General features: G+C 43.6%; 1 protein-coding gene across 1 annotated transcript in view; it reads left to right on the top strand.

Annotated features, from left to right (window-relative positions):
- Positions 1-17,278, top strand: part of NLRP2 (NLR family pyrin domain containing 2) — a 30,974-nt gene extending 13,696 nt beyond the window's left edge. The window contains exons 5-11 of the mRNA XM_042920257.1: positions 747-917; positions 2,932-3,096; positions 4,810-4,980; positions 5,323-5,493; positions 7,410-7,580; positions 13,691-13,861; positions 16,912-17,278. Coding sequence (XP_042776191.1) covers positions 747-917; positions 2,932-3,096; positions 4,810-4,980; positions 5,323-5,493; positions 7,410-7,580; positions 13,691-13,861; positions 16,912-17,050 — 1,159 coding nt within the window. The 3' untranslated portion in view covers positions 17,051-17,278. The remainder of the gene's footprint in view (positions 1-746; positions 918-2,931; positions 3,097-4,809; positions 4,981-5,322; positions 5,494-7,409; positions 7,581-13,690; positions 13,862-16,911) is intronic.

Genomic DNA, 17,278 nt, shown 5'->3' with positions numbered 1-17,278 from the left:
TGACAATAAATTTCATATATTGAAAAAAAAGATTGTATTTTCTCAAGTTTTTACGGACTTTTTTTTTTTTTTGAGAGCGAGAGAGCACCTGTGTGCATAGGTGACAGCACACGTGGGCAGGGGCGAAGGGAGAGAGAATCCCAAGCAGGTTCCACGCCCAGCACAGAGCCCAACACAGGATTCAGTCTCAGGACCTTGAGATCATGACCTGAGCTGAAATCAAGAGTCAGACACTTAACCAACTGATCCACCCAGGTACCCTGGATATCCTTTTTTAATTTTTATTTTAATGTTGATTTACTTTTGAGAGAGACAGAGCATGAGCAGGGGAGGAACAGAGAGAGAGGGAGACAGAATCCAAAGCAGGCTCCAGGCTCTGAGCTGTCAGCACAGAGCCCAATGTGGGGCTAGAACTCACGGACTGAGATCCTGACCTGAGCTGAAGTTGGATGCTTAATCGACTGAGCCACCCAGGAGCCCCTCACTCTCAATCTTTATCAATGATCCACTTAGAATTTTGGATTATTCCAACCTTATTAGACTGTTGTGATCTATCTTTCTCTGTTGACACGATTGGTTGTTGGATAGTGATGCTAACTGATGGAATCATCTCACTTTTAGAATTACACTTATTTATTAGGGATGTAGGCCCAGAGCAACCCTAAATGTCTTCACAATGATGGCAAACTGTTGGTTTTCTCTCCAGCAACATTCGGTAAATTCACTCCTTTGCCTCTTCCCAATAGGTCCCAGAATGATGAATATGTACTTCCTTTCTGGATGGACCTTTGTTCCGTATTCGACTCCAACAAGGATCTGGTATTTCTAGACATCAGTCAGACCTTCCTGAGTACCTCATCAGTGAAGATTCTTTGTGAAAAACTCTCCTCTGCTACCCATAATCTTCAGAAAGTGGCGTAAGTGGAAGCTAACCCCTGGATTAAGACCCCCATGGCACAGCCAAGCTTCTTACATTTTTAATATTGGAGTAATATTTGAATTTCTTTTTTTTAATCTTTTTTAAAAATTTTTTAATGTTTTTTTATTTATTCTTGAGAGAGGGAGACAGAGCATGAGTGAGGGAGGGGCAGAGCGAGAGGGAGACACAGAATCCGAAGCAGGCTCCAGGCTCTGAGCCATCAGTACAGAGCCCGACGCGGGGCTCGAACCCTCGAACCGTGAGATCATGAGCTGAGCCGAAGTCAGACACTTAACTGACTGAGCCACCCAGGCGCCCCTGAATTTCTTTCCCAGAGTCCCAAGTGGGTACTCAACACGAGGAATTCTACTGAATCATATGAAGTAATTTTTTCCAGTTTTTTTTATTGTGATATAAAACTCACCATTATTAAGTGTAAAGTTATGCATTTTTAAGTGTATTTGGCAACCACCACCACCACCATCACCACCATCCATCTCCAGAACTCTCTTCACATTGTAAAACTGAAACTTTGACCCCATTAAACAATAATTCCCCGGGATCCCTTCTCCCCAGCTCCTGGCAACCACTGTTCTGCTTTTTTTTTTTTAATCAAGTAATTTTAATACAAAGTGAAATATGGTTTGAATGTCCACAAAACCCCACAAGGAACATCCAGATCCTGGGGGAGGTTTTAATCCCATTAAGACGACCACAGGGCTACACATAGAGCAGGATTTCTCAACCTCTACTGACACTTTGGGCTGGAGGGGGGCTGTCCTGTGCATCGTAGGATTTTTAGCAGCAGCCCCGGCCTCTGCCTTCCAGATGCCAGTGGCACCCACACACGCCCCGTTGTGACAACCTAAAACCTGTCCACACATTTCCAGGTGTTCCCACAGAGTTTACAGAATCACCCCTGATGGGGAACGCTGTTGGAGATGATGCTGAGACTGGTCTGCGAGCTGGGCTGTGTAAAGTTAAAATTCGCTTGGGCTGGGTGTATGTCGATCTGAATACGATCCAAAAATCTGTGTAGTTGAACGAAGTTGGAAAGAAAGGGTGGGGCTCATCACAGAACTTAAACACTTGTTCTTGGAACAGAGTGTGCGCCTGTCCACCTGAGGGAGCACTTCCGAGTCTCCCTGGACATGAGGCTCGTCTCAACCTGAGGCTTCTGTGCAGGGAACGTCCTGCAAGCTCCCATGTGGGCGGGCTGCATGGGGTGGTTAGGGAAGGAGAGCAAACCTGACTGAGGCGGCAAAGGGGCGTTGGTACCAGTGAGACCTTCTCCAGCTACGGGTGTCTTCGTTCATAGATTTCTTTCTCAGGCTAGAGAAAAGTTCTTGCTCACTTCCATGGGATCCTGATTCTGAATGCACCATATTCAGCAGGACGTAGTGCTCCTGAAATGTGCCCGTTGGTAACACTTCAGGGAAAGGGACTGCTCCCCTTCCTTATCTTTTTCAACAAGCCGTAGAAGAAGAGCTGTTGTCTGAAATGTCTGTTGGTGACCAGCTTCCCTTCTGTAAAAGTTTGAGAGGACTAAAATAGTGGAAGCTTCTGATGGCTTCTCAAATTAGATGTTAGGCAAGCGGCCCAAAGCTCCAGTTTCTGCAAAATGAGTGAGTGAGTTCTGGAGACCTAACCTTACACTATTGTGACAACAGTTACTACTGCATCGGATACACGAAATGTGCTCAGAGACTTGGCTTGATCTCAAGGGTTCTCACCACAAAAAAAAATAAAATAAAATAAAAATGGAAATGGTGGTTATGTGAGGTGATAGGTACGTTAACTAGCTTGATTGAGCTTGATGGTGGTGATGATTTCACAAGGCACGTGTCTATCAAAACATGAACTCATACACCTTCATGTGTACAGTTTGACAATAAATACCTCAATGAAGGCAAAAAACGGGAACAGTAATTTCTAGTGTTTAAACCTGTTGCCACCCTTTGTTTCTGTGTATACAGAAAGTCAACATTTCACCTCTGTTCTCATTGCCCTAGCCTCAAAAATATTTCCCCAGCGGATGCTTACCGGGATTTCTGCGTTGTCTTTGGTGGTCACGAGACACTAACCCATCTGACCCTTCAAGGAAATGACCAGGATGATATGCTTCCCATATTGTGTGAGATCTTGAGACACCCCAAATGTAATCTGCAATGCCTCAGGTATATCTCACCATCACTGAAAAACCGAGCATGTAACAGAGCTGTCTCAAGCTTCTATATCAATTCTGTATAAATTAGGGGTGGGGGGCAATCCCTTATTTCTGCTTAGAAACAGTACTACACAGGGCACATGTCCCAGGACAGAAAATGGGGTTGGAGTTTAGTTTCTACTTGTATTGATCATTGAACAGCCTGGGTAACTGTCCATAAGATCCCCAAGTCCAAAGAAACACTCAGAAACTTGATATCCTCCTCTATCAGAGAGAATTTGTTTATGGTTTATGTTTCTCTTATGTCATGATTCAGAATGCCAGATTTTGTCCAGATTCCTCTGTCCAGGCAAGGATGCTTTGGGAGCATCAGATTTCCCCTTTCTTGGGTTGAGAGATCTCCCGTTTGGGGATGTTCTCCACATGATTGCTCTGGCGATGATTTTCATCACTCATCGTTGGTTTCCATTGATCCCCAGTTGACCACATTTGAGCAGTAATAGCAAGACGTTTAAGGTGATCTTTTGGTCTCAAATTATGGTTTTGCCTCTACCAGTATGACTTTGGGCTGTTGAAGTAGGTCTTATCCCCATCGGTAGGATGGAGTAGTGCACATCTCACGAGGATTTGAGGAATGAATGAAACCAAGTGCAAGTATTCATCATTGCATTATTGATAGTAGCCACTGTCACTATTCACCATCCCTAAGACCTTCCTTTCTTTTTCCTGTGAGGATTCACCAGGAAAAGAAATTGTGCCGTTTGAAGATTTTGGTCATTAACTTTGGTCATTAACATAATAATTTGGTCATTATTCTCGAGGAATAAACGAATACCACAATGGAAGAAGGAGACTCCTATAAATTTAGCTTCTTTTATTGGAAGCCATTAAACATTCTCTTTTGTGTTCCAGTGCCCTGGTTAAATTTGATTCCTCTATTATGGAGGAATCTCTATAGCCATTCTCCATAGAGAGTCTATGAGAATACACACTCTAAGAGAAAAAGTGTTTTTGTTGGATTTTAGTAAGTTTTAGCTATATGATATACAGTCCACTTAGCACTTCCTGTGAATTATCAACCTTAATCAACACTCAGCATGAGGGTAGGACTTATTTTCAACTTAAAGATGGAAATGAGGTTTGATGAAGTTCAGTAACTTGGCCACCGTTTCATATACTGTAAATGGCAGAACTGGGATTTTTTTTTTTGTAAGAAACCCCACTCCAAAGGCCACAATACACATAATGCCCCAGTGAAGTTCCGTTCATCCATGGTAAGAATCTCTCTCTCCAGGAATAGGGTATGGGCGACTTGTTGCCTGATATGTTTGATTGATTGGATTTCCAAATAAATAGTTCTCAACTTGTGGTCTCCAGACCAGCAGCAGCTTCATCGCCCAGGAACTTGTTAAAATCCAGATTCTTGGATCTCACCCAGATCTTCTGAAGCAACTTCTGGGTATGTGGCCCAGGAATCTTCCAGGTGGTTCAGGACCCCCTAAAACAGAGATCAGTGGATTCCGCATCCAGAGCGTCTGAGGACTTGCATTTCTAACTGCTTACCAGGTGATGATGATGCGGCTGGCCCGGGGACCACACTTAGAGGCTGCTCCACACAATTAAGTCCAGGACATGACATGATGGAGTGGCATGAGGGGCACAACTAGAGACCGTTATCCAGGGTTTGGTTCTCAAGAACGACTTGTTCCCCTTTCTCCTGCAGGTTGGTATCTTGTTCTGCCTCTGCTCAGCAATGGGCCCATCTCTCCTCCTCCCTCGAGATCAACCAGTCCCTCACGTGCCTCAACCTGACAGCAAATGAGCTTACAGATGAGAGTGCCAGGTTGCTGTGCAAGACTCTGACACACCCCAGGTGCTTCCTGCAGAGGCTGTCGTAAGTGCCGCCTCCGTCCCCGTGGAGCATCTCCACACTGGGTCTGGGGCCACAATGGGGAACAGCATTGGTAACACCTGGATTTGCTGGGCGACCCATATGGGACTTCCCCCTGATGTAGATACCTGGTTTCCGCTTCTGGTCCCAGGCGGGTGGCTCGTGCATTTTCTTCTCTCACTCCTGGTCCTTCATGGCTGTGAGGATTAACCGCAGGATGAGAGAGGAAGTGGATTCCCAACAAGAGCTGTATACAGCTGGGACCCCGAGCCTTTGGGGATGGCCAAGAAAATCGGGCTTCGGAAATGTCTTCGCCGTCTTACTGCTTGTATGGCGCTTTGGCAGGTTGGAAAACTGTCACCTTACAGAAGCCTGTTGCAAGGAGCTCTCCTCTGCTTTGATCGTCAACCAGAGTCTGACACACCTGTGCCTGGCAAAGAACACTCTCGGAAATGGAGGGGTGAAACTTCTGTGCGAGGGCTTGAGTTACCCGGACTGTCAACTACAGACGCTGGTGTAAGTCTATACTGCGTGTATGTGCATTCGTGTATCCTGGATTCAAGTAACACAGATGCAAACATTCACTAATTCCTCTGATAACCCCAAGTATGATGCTGACAGTTAGATCTGATGAGACGCAGTAGTAGGAAAAAAATACAAAAAAAAAAAAATACAAGTAGGAAAAAAAAAAAAATACTGAGCCTGGGTGGCTCAGTCGGTTAAGCGTCTGACTGCAGCTCAGGTCATGACCTCATGGTTCATGAATTTGAGCCCCGCATCGGGCTCTGTGCTGACATCTCAGAGCCTGGAGCCTGCTTCGGATTCTGTGTCTCCCTCTCTCTCTGCCTCTCCCCCAGTCACACTCTGTCTCTCTCTCTCTCCCTTCAAAAATAAACATTTTTTAAAAAAAAAAAAGAAAACAATATGGGGCGCCTGGGTGGCTCAGTCAGTTAAGCGTCTGACTTTGGCTCAGGTCATGATCTCCCGGTCCGTGAGTTCAAGCCCCGCGTCGGGCTCTGTGCTGACATCTCAGAGCCTGGAGCCTGTTTCAGATTCTGTGTCTCCCTCTCTCTCTGCCTCTCCCCCCATTCACACTCCGTCTCTCTCTCTCTCTCCTTCAAAAATAAACATTTTTTTAAAAAAAGAAAAAAATACAAGATACAGTGTCAATAATCTGTAGGGATTTGGGGGATGTCACTGGTTTCAAGGTTTGTTTGAGGTTTTCTTTAACCTTTAAAAAATTTTTTTAATGTTTATTCATTTTTGAGAGACAGAGCACACATGGGGGAGGGGCAAAGAGAAAGAGGGAGACACAGAATTTGAAGCAGTCTCCACAATCTGAGCTGTCAGCACAGAGCCTGACGCAGGGCTCGAACCCATAAACCGTGAGGTCATGACCTGAATCAAAGTTGGATGCTTAACCGAATGAGCCACCCAAGTGCCTGTTTGGGTTTTTTAAATGAATGTTTTTGATAACATGTAACATAAGTTCTATCTGCAACTGGGTGTAGGTGGAGTTATTTGACTCTTAGAAAATATAGGTCAAATCTTCTTTCTGGACCTCATCTGTTTCTGTTTTGTGAGCCATGCCCCCACTTTACTAAGTTGTCAGAGCTTAATTTCATGTGTCTGTCTTGCTGGGGTCTTCCTCTGTTACTCCATAGTCCTGGGAGTTTCTATCAGTTCACAAATCTCCAAGCCTAAGAGGTGTATGTTGGTTCCTCTCAAAGGCTGTCTGTGACTGCACATCCCTGGATGTATCACATGACTGTTTTCTAATTGTTTCTGTAATGAATTGTCACAAACGAAGAGGCTTAAAACAACACAAACTCGTTGTCTTAACGTTCTAGAGGCCAGAGGTCCAAAATGAGTTTCACTGAGCTAAAATCAAGGTGTCTGCAAGGTGGTGTTCCTTCTGAGGTCTCCAGGGAAGGATCCATTTCCTGGCCTCTTCCAGCTTCTAAAGGCACCTGCATGTTCCTAAAGGCCCCTTCCTTCATGTTCAAAGCCAGCAGCATAGTGTCTTCAAATGTCCTTCTGTCCCTCTTATCCCTCCCCCTCCTGGCTATGACTCTCATGCTCCTTCTTTATAAGGATACTTGTGATTACATTGGCCCACCTGGGTAATCTCCCCATCTCCACATCCTTAGCTCAATGGCACCCGCAGAGTCTCCTTTACATGTGACATATTCACAGGGACCGGGGATGAGGATGTAGACACCTTTGCATGTGTTGGAGTGGGGGTGGGGTGGGGGGGCAGCCTATGTAATCACTTTTGTAGTAATTGTGACTCCATCCGTGATGTCATTTCCACATCTCATTGTCTGCTAGCTTGTGTACAACCTATGGCTTGAGGTCGACAGTCCTGGCTTTGGTACATCTCACCAGGGAGGACTCACAGAGTTCATTTTCTCCGTGTGATTGATTTCTAGGCTTTGGTACTGCAGCATAAGCAGCAATGGCTGCCATCATCTGTCAACACTTCTCCAGCAAAATTCAAGCCTTACGCACTTGGATCTGGGGCTGAATCACATAGGAATTACTGGACTGAAGTTTCTATGTGAGGCTTTGAAGAAGCCAATGTGTAACCTCAAATGTCTGTGGTAAGTTATGTTTTTTTTTTATTTTAATCTGTATCTGAAATAAAATAGTGTAGCAATTCCCCACCACCACCACCAGCTCTAGTGTAAGAGATTGGAACAAATCTAATTATTAAAAAAAAGAAAAAAGTAAGATAGCAGTTTTCACAACTTTTGTTTTTAAATCCCCAAATTTGTAGGCATCCACAAAAGACTCCAAATAGCCAAATCAGTTCTCACAAAGAACCACAAAGCTGGAGGCATCACACTTCCTGGTTTCAAACTATATTACAAAACTGTGGTATCAAAACAGTATGGTATTGGCATAAAAACAGATACATAGACCAAAAGGACAGAATAGACAGCCCAGAAATACCCCTCCCATATATACAGTCAACTGATCTTTGACAAGGGCACGGGTACTCAATGGGGAAGGCATGATTTCATCAGTAAAGAGGGTTGAAAAAAAACCCTGGATATCCACATGCAAAAGAATGAAATTGAACCCATACACGATACACAAAAATTAAATCAAAATGGGGCGCCTGGGAGGCTCAGTCAGTTAAGCATCATGATCTCACCGTTCGTGGGTTCAAGCCCCGCATCGGGCTGACAGTTCAGAGCCTGGAGCCTGCTTCAGATTCTGTGTCACCCTCTCTCTGCCCTTCCCCCAGTCGCACTCTGACTCTCTCTCAAAAATAAATGAATAAATAAATTTTTTAATGTTTGTTTATTTTTGAGAGAGAGAGAGGAACCGAGAGAGGGGCAGAGAGAGAGGGAGACACAGAATCCAAAACAGGATCCAGCTGTCAGCCCAGAGCCCAACATGGAGCTCGAGCTTACTAACCATGAGATCATGACCTGAACCAAAGTCAGACGCTTAACTAAGACACCGAGGTGCCCCCCAAAATTTTTAAATTAAAAAAATATAAACTCAAAATGGATTAAAGACTTAGGACACAAAACTGTAAAATTCCTAGAAGAAAACATAGGGCAAAAGCTCTTTGACATTGGCCTTGGCAATGATTTTGTATATATGATGCCAAAAAGTACCAGCAGCAAAAGCAAAAATAAACAAGTGGGGCTTCATCAAACTAAAAATCTTGTGTCTACCAAAGGAAACAGTCAACAAAATGAACGACAACCTACAGAAAAATATTTACAAACCACATATCTGATAAGGGATTAATATCCAAGATAGATAAGGAACTTCTACAACTCAACTTTTTTTAATGGAACCTAAATAGACTTTTTCCAAATCAGACAGACAAATGGCCAACAGGTAGGTGAGAGACTGTTCAACAGCACTAATCATCAGGGAAATGGAAATCAAATCCACATGAGATATCACTTCATACCTTTCAGGATGGTTGTCATCGAAAAGAACACAGGTAACAAATATTGGTGAGGATGTGGAGAAAACGGAATGTTTTTGTACCGTTGGTAGGAATGTACAGCCATATGGAAAACAGTAAGAAGAGTCCTCAAAAAGCTAAAAATTGATGTATCATATGGAATCCCACTTCTGGATATATATCCAAAGAAAATGGAAATGAGGTCTTGAAAAGGTATCTGCACCTCCATGTTTGTGGAAGCATTATTCACAATAGTCAAGATGGGAAACAACGTAAGTGTCCATCAACAGAGGATTGGATAAAGAAGAAGTGAGATATGTATACACCATGGAATATTAGCCATGATAAAGGAGGAAATCCTGCCACTTGAGATAACATAGATGAAAATCGAGGCTAGTAGGCTAAGTAAAATAAGACAAAGACATCACTTATATGTGGAATCTAAAAGAGCTGAGCTCATAGAAGCAAAAAGTAGAGTGATAGTTACCAGGGGCTGAGGGGTGGGGGAAATGGGGAGGTGCTAAGGGAAGCATACAGACTTCCAGCCAGAAGATGAAGAAGTTCCGGGACACCTGGTGGCACAGTCAGTTAAGCATCTGACTGGATCTCTGCTCAGGTCATGATCTCACGGTTGGGAAGTTCAAGCCCCTCATCAGGCTCTACACTGATGGTGCAGAGCCTGCTTGGGATTCTCTCTCCCTCTCTCTCTCTGCCCCTCCCCCTGCTTTTGTTCATTCTCTCTCTCCCTCTCTCAAATAAATTTAAAAAAAAAACGAATAAGTTTCAGACATCTAACGTTATAGCATGGAGATTATAGCTAATAATACTGTGTAATATACTTGAAATTTGCTAACATAGATTTTTTTCTAATTCCAGTATAGTTAACATAGTGTAATATTAGTTTCAGGTGCACAATATAGTGATGCCATAATTCCATATAACATCTGGTGTTCACCACACAAGCGCCCTCCTTCATCCCATCCCTTATTTATTCTGTCCCCCCACCCACCTCCTCTCTGGTGACCATCAGTGTGTTCTCTATAGTTAACAGGCATTTAAAAGAACAGATCTTAGGGGGCGCCTGGGTGGCTTATTTAGTTGAGGATCCAGCTCTTGATTTCAGCTCAGGTCATGATCCCAGGATCGTAGGATTGAGCCAATCCGCCTAACACTGAGCATGGAGCCTGCGTAAGATAGTCTCTCTCCCCCCACCTTTTCTATCTTTTCTCTTTCTTTCTTTCTTTCTCTCTCTCTCTCTCTCTCTCTCCCTCTCCCCCACTCTTTCCCTCTTTCTCTCTCTCTCCCCCGCCCCTCCCCTGCTTGTGTGCTCTCTCTCTCTCCAAAATAAAAATAAAATTTTAAAAAAGAATAGATCTTAAATGTTCTCCCCAAAAAAAGAAATGAAGATGGTGTGTCAGGATGGGGGTATCAGCTAACACTACAGTGGTAATCATGTTGTAATATATTAACGTGCCAAATCAGCACATTGCACACCTTAAACTTACACGATGTTTTGTGTCAATTATATGTCAACAAGGATTAAAGAAAATCTCCAGAAACTTCTATATTTTGACAATAAGAAATAAGATCTACTCTCAGCAAATCTAGTGTTCTCAAAAAAAAAAAAAAAGCAACTATGTGAGAGCTGACAGATGTAGTAATTAACTCGACTGTTGATCATTTCACAGTGTATATTAAATCATCACATCGTATACCTTAAATACATACAACTTTTATTCGTCAATTATTCGTCAGTAAATCTGGGGAAGAAAAGTCACTAGTGTGGTTAAAGGAATACTCTCTAGTGTAAGCCATCCAAAGGACACCAGTGAAGCATTTTGAGGATGTAATGCCTAAGGCATGGAGAGACAGTCACCGGTGCCCCAGCTCCCAGCCTCCAGAGAGGTAGGGATTTGACATGTTGCCTCCACAGGCAGATAAATGGCCTCAATTCAGTTCTGTCTCACAATTCCACATGAGTGAGGTACCTTCACTCAGATGCACTGGGGTCTGGAACCCTACCTGTGAAGGACCCCCAAATGGTAACCAGTTTTCTGACCTCTACAGCACAAGACGATAAGTCATGGTGTTCAGCCTCTACTGAGTAGTAGAAAAATGCTTGCAGGTTTGAGAATGCCAACACCCACCCAGGCTGTACCTCAGACCACTCCAGTCGGGATCTCCTCAAGTAAAACCCAGACAACGGTATTGTTAAAGCTCTCGGCATGACTGCAGTTTGCACTGGTAAGGATGCCAACTGAACAAATCCTAGAGATCTCAGGTGGAAAACCACTGGTTGTTATGATTCATGGCACATGCCTGTTTGCAGGAAGGTGACGATGTTGATGGTGATGGGGAGGGGGCTCTTCTAACCATGTGCTCTACTGGCATAGGGAAGTATCTAGTCAGCCATAACTTCCTGATGGTATAATCTCGGTTGTACATTTTAGGAAATGGAGTAAGTCATGTCCATCAGGAAAGTTGGTTATGATAATGAAATACATATGCATTTACTGTGCCAAGAAGTATGCTAAATGTTTGATATTACTCATAGCCTCTCCCAAATCCTGGGGTAAATTTAAATACGTGACCTTAACTCTTACGTGTGTGTTCATGTATACACAAACACATTGAATCTTTGTATAATATTATTTGCTCGGAATGAGATCCTTCATACATCATCCTTTATTCCTTTTTTTCTTTCAAATATCAAATCCAAGCCTTTTTTATTATTTAAGTTCAAGTTAGTTAACACACAGTGTAGTCTTGGCTTCAGGAGTAGAACCCAATGATTCATCACTTACATATAACACCCAGTGCCCTTCCCAAAAAGTGCCCTCCTTAATGCCCATCGCCTGTTTACCCCATCCCCCACCTACCTCCCCACCAGCAACCCTCAGTTTATTCCTAAGAGTCTCTTAGGGTTTGCCTCTCTCTGTTTTTGTCTTACTTTCCCTTCCCTTCTCCTATGTTCATCTGTTGTGTTTCTCAAATTCCACATATGAGTGAAAACATATGATATCTGTCTTCCTCTGACTTACTTCACTTAGCATAATACCCTCCAGTTCCATCCACATTGTTGCAAATGGCAAGATTTTATTCTTTTTGATTGCCAAGTAATACTCCATTTATGTATATACCACGTTGTCTTTATCCATTCATCCATCGATGGACATTTGGGCTCTTTCCATACTTTGAGTATTGTTGATAATGCTGCTATAAACATTGGGGTGCATGTGTCCTTTCAAATCAGCATTTTTGTATCATTTGGAAAAATTCCTAATAGTGCAATTGCTGGGTCACAGGGTAGTTCTATTTTTAATTTTTGGAGGAACCTCCATACTGTTTTCCAGAGTGACTGCACCAGTTTACATTCCCACAAACAGTTCAAGAGGGTTCCCCTTTCTCCACATCCTCACCAACATCTATTGTTTCCTGAGTTGTTAATTTTAACCACTCTGACAGGTGTGAGGTGGTATCTCATTGTGGTTTCGATTTGTATTTCCCTGGTGATGAATAATGTTGAGCATCTTCTCATGTGTCTGTTGGCCATCTGGATGTCTTCTTTGGAAAAGTATCCCATGTCTTCTGCCTATTTCTTCACTGGATTATTTGTTTTTTGGGTGTTGAGTTTGGTAAGTTCCTTACAGATTTTGGATACTAACCCTTTATCAGATATGTCATTTGAGAATTTCTTCTCCCATTCTGTTGGTTGCCCTTTAGTTTTGTTGATTGTTTCCTTTGCTGTGCATAAGCTTTTTATCTTGATGAGGTCCCAGTAGTTCATTTTTGCTTTTATTTCCCTTGCCTCCAGAGACATGTCAAATCCAAGCCTTTTTAAAATCTTGCTACCTGGGGTCCCTGAGTGGCTCAGTCATTAAGCATCTGATTCTTGATTTCAGCTCAGGTCACGATCTTGCAGTTCAGGAGATCAAGCCCTGGATTGGGCTCTGTGCTGGCAGTACAGAGCCTGCTTGGGATTCTCTCTCTATCCACCCCAACCCCTCCCCTCCCCTCCCCTCCCCTCCCCTCCCCTCCCCTCCCCTCTCCTCTTCTCTTCTCTTCTGTTCTCTCTCTCTCTCTCTCTCAAAATAAGTAAACATTGTTTTAATCCTGCTACCCTCTTCCAGATATCTAGAATCTGTTCTCATACCCCACACACATACTTATAACGTGTGGGTTGTTGTCTAGCCTTCAACCTAGTCTGTATTCTGCCCTCTCAGTGCCACTAGTTTTTCAGCCAAGCACTAAGAATAACTTGTAAGATGTAACTCCCATCATGCTTCTTCTCAAAAGCCCCGGTGGCTCCCCATCTCACTCCAAGTAAAATCTGAAGTTTACAATGGCCTAAGGGCCCTATGTGAGATGGCTCCCTGTTATCTGTGGCTTTATCTCTTACAACCCTGCCTGATTCACTCTCTTGATTTGCTGTTGAATCTGGCTGCTTTGGTATTGTTTTACATGATAATGATACATGACCTCAGAGCCTTTGCACAGCTATTTCTCTGCTTGGGGAGCCCCCACTCCAGATCTCTCTAAGGTTTGTTCTCTTCAGCCATTGTAGTGAGTGCCCTCCCCAGCTTCTCCCTTTACCCTTTATAACCCTTATCAGATATGGCACACTACATACATCTGTTTCTTATTAGTATGAGCTCAGAGGGAAGAGATTTTTGTAGTTTCCTGTTGGATCCCCAACACTCAAGAGTGTGCCTGGCACGGAGGATGGTTTCCGTAAACACTGCTTGAATGAATGAACTAATTTTTGTGTCTCCCCTGCAGGTTGTGGGGATGTGCCATCACCCCTTTCAGCTGTGAGATTCTCGCATCTGCCCTTGGCAACAACCGGAGCCTGATCAGTCTGGACCTAGGCCAGAATTCCTTGGGATATAGCGGAGTGAAGATGCTGTGTAATACCTTGAAACTTCAGAATTCCTCCCTCCGGACACTCAGGTAGGATCCTTCTGCTCCTTAGGGTGTTTCCTCCGGGATAGCAGGTGTGCAGGGGGATGCGCAAACCACAGGGACGTGTGAGTCGCTAACGTTCAGCTTTTATCCAGTGATGTTTAGTCGCCAGATAATTCTCCCGTCGGCCCCTTCTGTTGCTTTGGAGAGTAAGATGAGTCAAAGGTGAGACTCAAACTCAGTCTGATGCCGGGAAGCTGGCTCTGGGGGCTCCTCTAAGTGAGGGAGAGTCATGGTGGCCGTCTGTTGTTGAGTGAGGAAGATCAGACTCTCGTGTGGTTTCTTGAGTTTGTGTTGGTTACAGAGGTCTGGCAGTGGGTCCACCTTAGGAGCACATTCTCTGCTGTGAGTCCGCCATTGAATGAAATGAGTTTCTGTCTTCTGTTGGTCGTCGAAGCAAGCTGTCCCTGAGTTGTGCTGTTCACTTGCTCCCATGGCAACAAAGAACCCTACAACTCTTTATTCTTAGGTGCGTGGGAACTTTAATTTTTTCTTTTAGTTTATTTTTGAGAGAGAGAGAGACAGAGTGCAAGCAGGGGAGGGGCAGAGAGAGAGAAGGAGACACAGGTTCCAAAGCAGGCTCCAGGCTCTGAGCTGTCAGCACAGAGCCCGACATGGGGCTGGAACCCACGAACTGTGAGATCATGACCTGAGCCCAAGTCAGACGCTCAACTGACAGAGCCACTCAGGCACCCCCAGACGTGCGGAACTTTAAATTCTCAGATGCAACATAGACAGCTGATGGCTTGAAATGATAATTATGTAGGAGAAACTGATGAAATATTTACTTAATGTGACTTTCAGGTCGCTTGCTAGTCGAAAGAAGCAACGTGTAGAGTCTGAAGTTTGTTTCTGTTTTTAGCCCCTTTCTGGCAAGCTAGCTCCCATTTTATGTATCAGTGAAGTTCTAATCGAAGTGTAAAGCCCCCCACAAAGACATTGAGCTGTTTCTTGAGACCACCCAGTCAGACGTGCTCTCCTGAGTCTGTGAATCTCAAGGGGAGCAATTCAAGATGGGGGCTTCTTGTTCAGTGACAGACCCTAGACAGGCACAGAGACCCCGGGTTCAGAACTTGGCTTTTGGTTCTTTGACTTTATCAGCTACCTCGTATCCTTCTGAGATGCTCTTTTAACCTAACTGGAATCCTTTTCTTTGGCTTAGAGACAAAGAGGCCCTGTCATCACACCTCATTCTTAGAGCAACACCTTTATATATTCCGCTGTGGCTCGCGCCCTGTTTCTGATTCCTTCAACACTTTTGACCAGACACAGGTCGACTGTGGGAACTTTTTCTGTCCTTCAACTGCAGACCATGACCAACCTCCTACACTCACGAGTAGACACAACTACATTTGACCTTGAAAGGTCATGTTGAAAATATTTTTTTTAATTTATTTTTTTTAATTTATGTCGAAGTTAGTTACCATATAGTGCGACAATGATTTCAGGAGTAAATTCCTTAATGCCCCTTACTTATTTAGCCCACCCCTGCTTCCGCAATCCCCCCAGTAACCCTTTGTTTGTTCTCCATTTTTAAGAGTCTCTTATGTTTTGTCCCCCTCCCTGTTTTTATATTATTTTTGCTTCCCTTCCCCTATGTTCATCTGTTTTGTATCTTAAAGTTCTCATATGAGTGAAGTCATATGATATTTGTCTTTCTCTGACTGACTAATTTCACTTAGCATGATACCCTCTGGTTCCATCCACATAGTTGCAAATGGCACGATTTCATTCTTTTTGATTACTAATACTCCATTGTGTGTGTGTGTATGTATATATGTATGTGTGTATATGTATACACACACACACACACACACACACACACACACACACATACATACACCACATCTTTTTTATCCATTCACCATCGATGGACATTTTGGCCCTTACTTTAGCCAAAGTTATATTGATTGTGATTTTGATATACAAAAACATTGTGAAATCATCACCATCATCAAGCTGATTAACACATCCATCACCTCATAGAGTTTTACCTGTGTCTGTGTGTGTGTGTGTGTGTGTGTGTGTGTGTGGTGAGAACACCTAAGATCTACTATCATAGCAAATTTCAGGTACCCAATACAGTATTACTGTCACCAAGCTGTACATTAGATCTCCAGAACATAAAAATGAAGCCTTGTTGTGTGATTGTGTTGTGACCCTTAAACAGCAAAACAAAAAAGTTGGTTAATAAGCCAGCAAAACCAAGGGTTTCTGCCTGGCTCAGTCAGTAGAGCATATGACTCTTGATCTTGGGACATGAGCGCAAGCCCCACATTGGGTATAGAGATTACTTAAAATACATGTATGTTTCTTGTTGGCATTGTAGTCCTGTATACACACACACACACACACACACACACACACACACACTAAGAAAACCAGGACTACAATGCCAACAAGAAACATGGCAGCTAATATCTTCAGTCTCTTACTTTTATACATATTTTTGCTTTAATTATTCCCTTTCCCCCACCCCATTCCCCATGCCCGTGAATGAATCTGGTTACCGAAAGGTGAATCCTACAAATGAGGCTGCTATTATCACAGGTCAAATAAAGGTGGTGATCAGCTGATGTCATGTCAGAGGAGACACAAGTCTGATCTGACTGACTTGGTTCAAGTGTGTATGTCTCGTCCTGGGTCCACCAAATAGAAGTTGCCACAAGTCTGGTCTGACTGACTTGGTTCAAGTGTGTATGTCTCATCCTGGGTCCACCAAATAGAAGTTGCCAACATGAGCTGTGGAGTAGGTAGGTGTTGGAGTTGATGGAAATGTCTGTGATTTAGTTCTGTCTCTCCAAGAATAATATGAGAATCGTCTGAGATCATGCAGGCATCTTAAAACCATTACGGTGTTAACCTGGAATTATCTCTTGTTCCCTATCAAATCAATATGGATCCCTACTTTGCGGCACAGAATAATCAATAAAGACTGCCTCTCTTCTAAAGCATGACACTTGCAGGCTCTTGGGCATTTGGAATTAGCCTCCTTGAAGCAACAAGAAACCTTCTTTTCACTCCCGCTGCACCTCCAGGTTGAGGATAGATGAATCTGATCCTCGAATCCAGAAGCTGCTGAAAGAAGTCCAAGAAAGTGACCCACAACTGACCATTGAGAGTGATAAGCAAGATCCAAACAATAACCGACCTTCTTCACATGACTTCATTTTCTGAATCCCCTGGAGTTCTTGGTTCTCCAGTAAAGTCTGAGGTTGTCAAGGTGATGGGGGAACTTCCTCTGAGCCCTCTCAGTGATGTTAGGTATGGGACCAGATGTTCTTTTAGCCTTGGGGGGGTGCCTTTGGCTTCCATAAAGCACACACAAGTGACTTAGCCCTGTTTTGGGTGGAATGTCTATACCTCGAGTCTATCAAGAGAAATAAAGGTGAAAGCATTCATGAA

Source organism: Panthera leo, chromosome E2 (assembly GCF_018350215.1).
Source record: "Panthera leo isolate Ple1 chromosome E2, P.leo_Ple1_pat1.1, whole genome shotgun sequence".
NCBI classification, from domain to species: domain Eukaryota; kingdom Metazoa; phylum Chordata; class Mammalia; order Carnivora; family Felidae; genus Panthera; species Panthera leo.
This window is presented reverse-complemented; position numbering and strand designations above follow the sequence as displayed.